The sequence below is a fragment of the Atractosteus spatula genome, chromosome 17, assembly GCF_055471065.1.
Source record: "Atractosteus spatula isolate fAtrSpa1 chromosome 17, fAtrSpa1.hap1, whole genome shotgun sequence".
Taxonomy (NCBI): Eukaryota; Metazoa; Chordata; class Actinopteri; order Semionotiformes; family Lepisosteidae; genus Atractosteus; species Atractosteus spatula.
Window position 1 is genome coordinate 14,104,519 of NC_142722.1, and position 10,148 is coordinate 14,114,666.

At 38.8% G+C, this 10,148-nt stretch overlaps 1 protein-coding gene across 5 annotated transcripts in view; it reads right to left on the reverse strand.

Annotated features, from left to right (window-relative positions):
* Positions 1-9,408, reverse strand: part of mtmr3 (myotubularin related protein 3) — a 30,032-nt gene extending 20,624 nt beyond the window's left edge. For 4 of the 5 annotated variants that reach the window (XM_088936180.1, XM_088936179.1, XM_088936177.1 and 1 more), the window contains exons 1-4: positions 8,800-9,104; positions 1,840-1,916; positions 1,383-1,453; positions 76-165 (exon numbers count right to left, since the gene is read on the reverse strand). In XM_088936180.1, the coding sequence (XP_088792306.1) occupies positions 76-165; positions 1,383-1,385 (93 nt within the window). In that variant the 5' untranslated portion in view covers positions 1,386-1,453; positions 1,840-1,916; positions 8,800-9,104. Of the gene's footprint in view, positions 1-75; positions 166-1,382; positions 1,454-1,839; positions 1,917-8,799; positions 9,105-9,224 lie in introns of those variants that run through there. The other variant, XM_088936178.1, reaches the window with a different exon arrangement.
* Between the last annotated feature and the right edge of the window lie 740 nt (positions 9,409-10,148).

Here is a 10,148-nt window from a genome sequence, read left to right on the forward strand (position 1 = left end):
ACCAGATTGAAAAATCAGTCTCCCCCGAGACAAATCCAAAAGACCAGGCAAACCCAAACGACAGAAGGAGCTCACCTGCAGATTATCCTCTTCCAGAACTGGATGCTTTCTGGGGAAGATCTGGTTGGCCTGGATACACTCCAAGCTCTGCTGTCCCTCTTCATCCTGACATAAAGCAGGAAAACAAAATTAAAAAAGCCGGCAGTTTGGATATCTATTCCACACTTGACACCTCAGGTTTTTTTTAAGTTACTTGTTTAGATGACAAATTCCAGAAAGGGAGAAGTCTACAACTCTGGTTAAAGGGATGTGCCCTTCTCTATATCAAAATGCACAAAAAATGTAATGATTCAATATTTTCAACATTATAACAGTAATTCAAGTTGTTAAAACAGGAAAAGGTATTGCAATCTATTCCCTTTAGATTTCTACAGTCCAAGCCTCTGTAAAAAAAATATTTATCATTTACAAATGGTTACAGTAAAACATTATAATCCTGCAATGATCCAAAGTTTCAAAGTGAGCTCTGTACCTACTAAAAACAGCACTGAGAAAGGAAACTGTAAGTCTAATAGTAACTGTTGGCAAAGATAAACTAAATCAAATCAAACTGAATCAAATCCAGAAATTAAAATTTTGACATTAAACACAAAAAGACCAATTTAATCCTAACAGCAAAGATGAGTCAAAAAATGCCAGGCATGCATAGTTCACAGATGACCCTCAAAATCATTACAAAGAGAGATTAAGAGCTGGCAACAGCTACAGAACATTATGACAATACAGCAAATTCTGCGTGCTGCTGGATCAACAAGATCACAGTGACAAACACCGACATTCTGAATAACCATGCCTGAGAGTACATTATCTGTAGAGGGCCAGAGAGGGGTATATTAATTCTACAAAATGAACCAAATTTGGAGGAGAATTTGACATAAAATCTGTGCTTTCAAGAATACATAACCACAAAATGCAGCTCTCCCCCTTTCCTCTGAAAAAAAATAAAGGAAGCTCAAACTGAAAAGTTTTATATCACATTCCATATTGCAGTCTGGAATTGTTGCTTTGAATGGCATTTCCCTAGTATTGCCCACTGTGCAATGGAACTGTTGCAAATCTGTGGGATGCATTAACCACTTTTCATCTGAGAGACATGGACATACTCCAAATATACATAAATACATCATTTCAAATAGTTCATAGACTGTATACCGGCTACAAAAAAATAGTTCCATTTCATGTTTTGCTATTATAGAATTTTATTTTTCAGAACACAAAGCCAGAGAACCTCCAATATGTTCACAAAAAAAAGGTATTCCAACACTACAAAGATCACGAACCACCAATTCTCTCAAAAGCAGAGAAAAAGAAGATGGTCTCACCATCGCCTGAACAGCAGAGGGCTGGAAACTTCTAGGAACAACTGCCTTCTCAGAGTAATCCAAATCTCAGTCTAAGGAGAAATAGTTGTTAGCTTCATCCTATTTATGGAGACAAGATGGTTCTGGATAATGAAATATAGGTTATACCTCGTTATAGCTGGAGCTTTAATTGTCACAACCTAGTCCACACAGTCAGCTCTAAAAGATGCTGTAACTTCCAACACAAAAACAGACAAGTACAGGCTTTCAGCTTAACTGGTTTTCTGATAAGTACTGTACAGCAGATTTGTTCAAACTTATAAAGAAAATGTTCGGAAAAATACAAAATATTCATAAGCCCCTACAAATTTAAAAAAAAATGTAAAACTGCTCACTAAACTATTCTATACACCACAGACATTTAAATGTACAAAACTCTGGAATTAGGACTGTGTACACATTTATATTCCTTACTTACCAAGGAAAAATAATATGGGAGCTAGTCTTCTGAAGATTCTCTTTTAAAAGCCTTACTGGGAGCGATGACATCGAATTCTGTATTAAAAAACAAAGATATTAAAAACAAGATTCAAGTCACAGGCAAAGACATGATTCTTTCAGTCATTTGTATTAAAATGTAAGGTACTGTAATTTAGTGCCAACAGCACTGCATGTTCCAGTTGAAGATGTAGTGGCAACCCAGCTTTTAATATGCGCATACTGTAGCTGAAACAAACAGATCAAGAAGGGAAAAGCAGATATTGTTCGGAAAAAAAGTCATTTTTTTAAATAACTAGACAAGGAAAAGCTGTTTCTTAAAAAAAACTTCATTTTAAAATAGATGGAAATCAAGTTAAGTATTTAGACTTGCTGGAAACAAAGTTGCCCTAATGTATTTGTCACACAAAAGCATGATAAAACAGGCAAAAACTCTTCAAGTCTTGATTACGATTTTAATTTATTGAAAACTAAACATAAAAGGCATCCTATCCCGTTAATGCATTCAGGAGTTCAAGACCGAATGACTTTCAGAAAAGGTAAACGTGAAGGAAACATTTCACCCAACAACTTGTACAAAACTAAAAATAACCAGGACAGTTAGATACCCAAGATGATCTCAGCATCAGCTGTGATGTTTGACCAGAAGCCAGTTTGTAGAGGCTTTCAGCATTTCCCGCGACTCAGACCACACCATCACATGACTAAGAAGAGAGGATGGGGCTGCCTGTGCCATCAGTTGAGTCTGATGCAAACGACTTCCTCTGTGTCCTGTGCACAACTGTCGTTCCACTGAATTTCACGATTGCTATCTGTAGGACTATGTTGATCAATCCTTCCGCCAAAACAAAAATGGAACACTACTAGACAGTCCAGAGAAACACATCATACCACAGACTAGCGGACGTCAAATGCTAATTTTAAAGTTTTTATTCTATTTATGTAAATGCCACAGTCACTGAAGTTTCTTAAATGCAATAACCTGCATTACACTCTTATTCTTGCATTACATAAGGCCTGGAGTACTATAAATGAATATCACTTGCCTTTGTAATCACCTTACCCCAACAAATGACTAACACTGCATGTATGCTAAAGCATCTTTCCTACAAAACAAAACATAAAGCAAGCTGCAGAAAAACTCAGACAAGTCCAAGTAAAAATGGTCTACTCACTGAACCTCTACAGCATTTCAAAACAAGAATACATTCAAGTGTCAACACAGTGATCCAACCCACTGCTAGTTACTGATTAAAGATATCTTCTAAAGGCAGAAGTGCTCATCACGAGAAACCTAATGACCTGCTGTCTCAGTCTAGTTTATCGGTGCTCCAGACCTCAGAAGGACACACCCATAAGAGTCTCATGACTACCTGCATGATAACCAGAAAACCCTCCTTCTCCCTACTATTTACAATCACTACACATCCCTCTGGCAATATGCACTCGTGTTTGCCTCAAATCTTACAAGCAACGTCTTGATGAATGACAGCAAAACAGTGTTGCTTAAGCATAAAGTCCAGATCACTTGTTTCAAAATGGACCAAGCAACCTGCTAATCTTAATACGTTAGAATAATTGCGTTTTATTTCGTGAAGTGTATAAAAATGTCCAATGTACTGGACAGTATGAGATTTCTTGTGTAGAGACAATGCAGAATGCAAAAACTCAGTTGAAAATATTTTTAAAAGTTATACTTCCGTTTCGACAGTCAACATTACTCACTTTGTATTTACGCAATATTGGATCTGTAGCATATATTCAAAAAGCCACAAAGCAATGCTAGCTGAACGGACAGGGCTTCATTTTGCATAAATGCCCCATAAAGCACTATGAGAAATGCATGCAATGTACCATATTCACTCACCAATTTATGCACAGCTGAAAAATAAGATGAAAGTTAAAATTCAGATTCTTTCTAAAGACAATAATGAATAAACTAACATTTTTTACAGTAGTATACACAGGAAAGCATTCATTTATGCTTAAGACCTTGAATGAATATCATATGAATGAAATCAAACTCTGTAGCACAACCTTGCTATAATGACTGCCCGATCAGGACACAGATGAGTCCCTAAAGCTTTGCAGTAAAGGGGCGAGGGTGCAGTATGTGAAAATCTGAAAGACCATACAACTGTTAGCGACAGGTGGGGACAGTCAGCATTTGAATATACAGTCAAGACATGGCATTGTTTGGCTTGGAGACAAGGATTGGAATGGATCACTTTTCATACAGTACTATGAAGAACTTCCAAGGTCTGTAACCCCCCCATAAGCTCACCATCTCTCCTTAACCACTACAATAAAATCACCAGGACTATAATCAATAATATGTATTTATTGAATACATCAAGTATATGAATGGGTGATAAGAAAAACTGCAGACGCCACTCACACAAAGGAGTGCCCTATACTCGGGGAAAGAACAGATCTATGAATCAGTGTGAAACAGAAATGTAGTAATGTTTTCAACAAATTTAAAGTTAGCCACTGCCTACAATCCATTTGTCTATTAATGAAACATACTAATCTATCATTAAACCTGGAATGTTATCATTTTCCACACCTGAAAAATAATGGGGCCCAGCCCAAGGAATAATTTATGATTAATTTAAAACAGGCTGTAATAAATGCTGTTACAATCCATTAAGCAGCTGTAGCAAGGGGCTCAGGACGTCTAAGGTAATATGGAGATAACATTTTTTAACCTAATTTGTTTGACAATACTAAATTAATTACTTTAATGGTTTTTCCTTAATGTTGCTTTAACTCAGACACCACCTACAAACATAGCATTTTTTCCATGCACCACAACTGTACATGTGGGAAGTGTCCCTATTCACACAGAAACAAACATGTTTTTCAGTAACGTCACAACCACCGTAAGAACACATCAGAAACATTTCTTAACAGTGGCCTGTAGCGCAGAATAAGATGAGCAGCAGGGTGAATTTTGAAGAAAGTATATGCAACGTAAGATAAGGCTTACGTTTGAATTCAGATCTAGGATCTTGCTTTCCTTCGTGGAACCTGGGTGAAAGCACAGAATATAACAGAGAACTGCTGCCCTGAATTATGGTGGCAAAGGAACGCTGATGCGTTAACAAGACCTGATATTTTCAGGTTAAGCAAGACATTCAAACCTGTTTTCTAGCTGCACATGCTCTCTGATACAGGCAGAACGCAAATGAACTAATAGTGTAAACTAGGCAAGTTTTTTTATGGAAGTCAGCTAAAAAAAAAAGTCAAGTTTACGCTTTTATTTTTACTTTACGCTGTCCACTCAGATCTTTGCAATAACACAAAATCCTGAACTACCTCAGCAATGAGCATTTTACCATGTAAAGTTTTCAGTTGGGATGGCGAAAGGTCTGTAGATACTGCATTAAGTTTTACAAAAGACTAAAAAAAACCACTCGCATCATATGACTCTCACTTCTCAATACAAGAGATCTAAAATCGCTGTCAATGAGCAACAGCTGACTATTCTGCTTACACACATTAATCCACCAGACAAATCACTTAACCCATCTAAACACGAAAGAAAAGTACCCTTTCACTGTTCGGTAGCCAGATGACTTTCTGTATTGAAAGCTAATTCTGAATGCATTTTATTACATGCTCAACTATGTTCTACTCGTAATCATTACATAACTGTGCATTACAGAGTTAGTCCTTAAAGTGTCCTCCTATATTGCAATTACGACAATATAGTAATATAGTAATTAACTATAACTAATTAACTATGTATTAATATAGTAATTGTCCGACTGTCAACGTTTTCTTACGCTCAGCATTGAGCCAACATGTCCTAGCAAACTCACTGCAATGTGCAAGAGCTTCCAAGCCAGAAGATTCCTCTTTTGTCTTAAAAGTATTTTCTAGTTCAAAATTCACACTGCTGCATTATGTTAGCATTTCTCCCACTTGTAAACTTTCTCAGATGATTGCATCTAGAAAAAGTAAAAAAGCAAAACAGAAAAAGTCCAAGGAGAAGTTATATTGTAAAACAAACTAGCAGCATTTCTAAGTTTAAATAGAAGGGCCATAGTTTGATAATAGTATAGAATCTACTGATGTTTGTACCAGAAAATACAAACTTAACAGATCAAGTATATGTGAACATCAAGACTTCCAGATTTGTTTGTTTTTTCTTACAAACATCATTGCTTTTCCAAACAACTTAACTTTTTTTTTACAGTGTTTAAAAATCAAGCCCAGTTAGAACTATACCAACAGAAAATCACCCTGCTTTCAGACTGATCCACATAAAATATTTTCACATTTTTCTTATATTAACTGCTGCATATCCTGATGCATGTGTTAACTGATTCATTCTACATGTTCTGCATAGATATTTATTTGTGCATCTCACTACTGGTTAACAAACTTAAGGCCTTTTATGAAGCAGGAAGAGTTCATGAGTAGCACTATAAGAATGTACAGTCTCTCACCGCAAAGGCCCTACAGCATGGAATCTGCAGGATCAAATCTAGATGATGCAATTCACTTCGACTGGACCTTTCAGTCCACTGGGGTTGACTCTTATAAGTTCAACAACTGTGCAATAAGTCTTTGGCCACAGGTCTTAGCTGATAAAGATCAGCTCTGTAAGCACCTTGCTGTCTCTCTTGCTTTTCTTAATATGCTGCATATGAGATTAACGACTTTTATTAGCTCATGAAATATAGCAATAAAAAAACGGATCAGTAGAACAAGATTTAGCCAAAGCTAAATTGTTTAAATATGAAGGAGTCTGTAACATGGCATCATACCCACATTATCAGTCTATGTGCCCTTTGGGGATTCAATAGACTGCATGAGAAAATAATATCAGTATCACTGTTGTCTCTACTTTAAGAACGTGAAATTGAATGAATTTTATCTAAAAGTGAAACTATGGTTGCATAACGCTAACACATATAGGAGTGTCTTGAATTATGTAAACTACGAAACAGCATAATGGTAAAGTGCTTTTATAGACCTTGCCATCTGGCATTTAAAAGGAAGAAAACTGCCAATTCTAAGAGGAAAAAAGGCACAGACACCATAATAAGCAGCCAATGGTGGATAGTGACAAATTCAGAGTCCTTCCCATCACATTCAGTTATTTTTTTCTACAACAATTAGCAAACCTGATAATGGAAGCAAGACCAAACACTGTGTTTTATAAAACACAGAAGGGATATGTCAGAAATTAAAGTTTAAAATCAAAATTAAAAGGAAATGAATACATTTTATTTAAAAGGAAAGCAGAGAGTGTAGTTACTCATCTTTAAAAAGGGCTCTTTCACTTGCATGGGCAGCAAACATGGGGGAAAAAGCCCCTTTTACACAGCTGTTGGAACAACTCCACTTGTTGCTCTGTGGTTTAACTAAACATGCATCTTTAAATACTAGTCTGAACCCGATTACCCATTTCAAAACAGATAAATGAATTACGCTACTTTAAAAAACTTTTTCCCCCCAAAAAATAAATGGCAATGTACCTCTCTTTGGAAAAACATACATAAAAAAGCACTGAACTATTCGCCTTGATTCTGGCACAGTTATGAGCACTCCTGTGAGAAGTATGACGTTTAAAACAGTGCCCTTCTTTGTTCCAATCCCCTGGTCATTTCAGCAATTCATTACTTTTTTTTCCCCAAAAAAAGGTTTTTCACGCTGTCTGAAATTAACTAGACATTGAATTAAGCAGGAGCCTTGGCTTTTTACTGAATAATGCTTTAACTGGGTTCATTCACTCAACCCAAAATTAAGAAGAAACCAAAAACTGACCTTATTCCAAAAGAAACAGTAAAGAGGCAATATCACACTCATAATAAAGACACGTAAAGCCAACTGGTGTGACAAGTCTGCACATCCCCATCACATCTGAATCAGGCTTAACTTCACTGCCAACAGTACAATGTTGGAAGGCTACATCATATGGAAGGATATCTGGTGCCCAGGTAATTTCAGCACCATGCATCACCCTCTTAACCCTCCCACAGTAGTGCATTTAGATTTACTGCATATAAATAACTTATTTTGCTTGACCTTTTTCTTAGGAAATGTAGTTATAACCTGCTAAACAAGTGTTATTTCAGACTTTTAGGGAAGATAACTCAAGGAGATCAGATCCAAACAAAAGCTCTCTACCTAACCAGCAGGTAGGAAATAAAGCACAGCACCATATTGATCAGAGCATCCCCAGAGTCACAAAACAAACCACTCATCTCATTTGGAGTATGGCACACTCTCCTCGGAATGAAAACACGAAGAAACAACTCTGTCTGGGATGAAGTACTCTTCAGGCAGAGCCGTCTCAGGTTGTGCGTGGTATTTACTACACGTGCACGACCTTGTTGGCAAAAGCCACATTCACAACCCAGTGAGGTTAGAAGACCCTGCACATCTGCAGTAGGGACCCCGGTGTGCTCTGATCCACAGAAAACACACACAGTAAGGAATTCAAACTGACCAGAACTTGCCGTCACCTGCGTAATTGAGTCTTAACGGAAGAATTATAAAGAAGTAAATGCTTTCGCCTTCATTTTAAGCACCACCACCAATATCCAGTTATTGCTCCGATTAAATCAAACTCTAGCAAGCATAAAGCTGAAGACTTAGCTTGCGTGTCACGACAGCAGCATAAAGCCGGTCTGTGCATGAGCCCTCAAATATTTCCTATCCCGACAAATCGCGCGGAGACAGGGCCACACTCTGGACGGTACCGACTGGAAAGTGAGCGAACACGTTGACAGCAGCATTTCATTCGCGAATACGGGAACTGTCCAGACCAACCCGCCCGGGCTGTCCTCATTATTCACCGCACCGAGCTGGGGAACTCGCGAACTCGACGCCCGTATTGCATCTTGCTTCAACTCCCAGAGTGTAGACCCCTTCTGCCGATCTCCTCGGCAGGATCCTGTCCACACATGCCCGACCTGCCTACCTGCACAACCTCCCGACTGTGCATTATCGTACGTGCATCCCCGTTGGGTTAAAACTGCGATGGTTATTAATATTTTATCGCCTTTCGCCATGCCCCGGTGCTGTCCTCTCGCCGCGTTGTCACTGTGTTTCCAGCGGGCGAGCGGCACGCCTGTCACCGGCCGATCTCCACGCTCGCCTCGCTCTTTGTTTGATCGAGACTACGCGCAACCCCACGGGCCACTCCACACGCGTTGTTTTGATGAGAGATTCCCCTTGCGCGCTTACTGCTTTTCCTGTCCGCTCTCTCTCTCTCTCTCTTTCCCCGGCTGGCTGGCTGGCTGGTTTTGTTGTTGTTATGAGATGGAGGGCGGACCCCCAGGCTGCAGGCGGAGGCCGCGGCCAAAACATACCGAGGCACGGGGGGGGACACCCCAGCACACTCACCTGAGGGGGAGCCCGGGAACAGAGCGGGCAGGGAGGAATCCTTCGACCTTCCGTTCACTCTTATTTTTTTGCAAATAAATATTAAATAATGCAATAAATAAGCCGTCGGCTCCGGCGCAGTTTCACACCGTCCCGGAGTACAGGCCAGCCACCATCGCCTCGTATCTACCCTGGCCTCTTGTACGTGACGTGAGAGCGTCAAAGACCCTATGACGTAACTGCGTAATGATCGGGGGCGAGCACGCAACAGACTCGCGAACTACTTGTGCTTTGTTTACAATTTTTTTGGATTACACCTGGCACAGAAAAGACATCGTGAAATGATGTTTATTAATTAATTATATGTTTGTTTACTGCCATTATTCTTACCTTAAGAAGTATTGCACTGCTAACAAAACTCACACTCCAGTAAAAAGATATTTTTAGCAAGTGTCTAAATGCAATGTGCCAGCCAATTCGAGTATTTTACACAAAACGCATTTCACATTGACATTACGATTCGGAGCCATCTACCTCAGGCCATTCATTTTGTTAACGTTGCTTTTAAAAAGTGACAACAACAGTACTACCTCATTTCTTTGAAAGTGGTGATTTACCATAGCTCACAGGTAATAGACGTTTATAGTAAGTTTCAGCATCGTTCAATACCTGTAATTATATCCAAACGGATTTTGAGAGCATTGAAAACGTCTCAAGACTGTTTTGCTTTAAAGAATCTCACTGATGACCAAAAATAATACCTCTTGTGTAAGCCTTAGGAACATTTTATTGGAGCAACAAATGCATCCACAGAATCGACAGAAGGAAAAATCAACTCTTTAGATACACGATTAAAGAAGATTTCATATTTTAGTAGTCTAGTTGTGATAAGGCACATTGCCCTCCACCAATATGTCTGCCTGCGCCTCTGACCCTGTAGCGCTG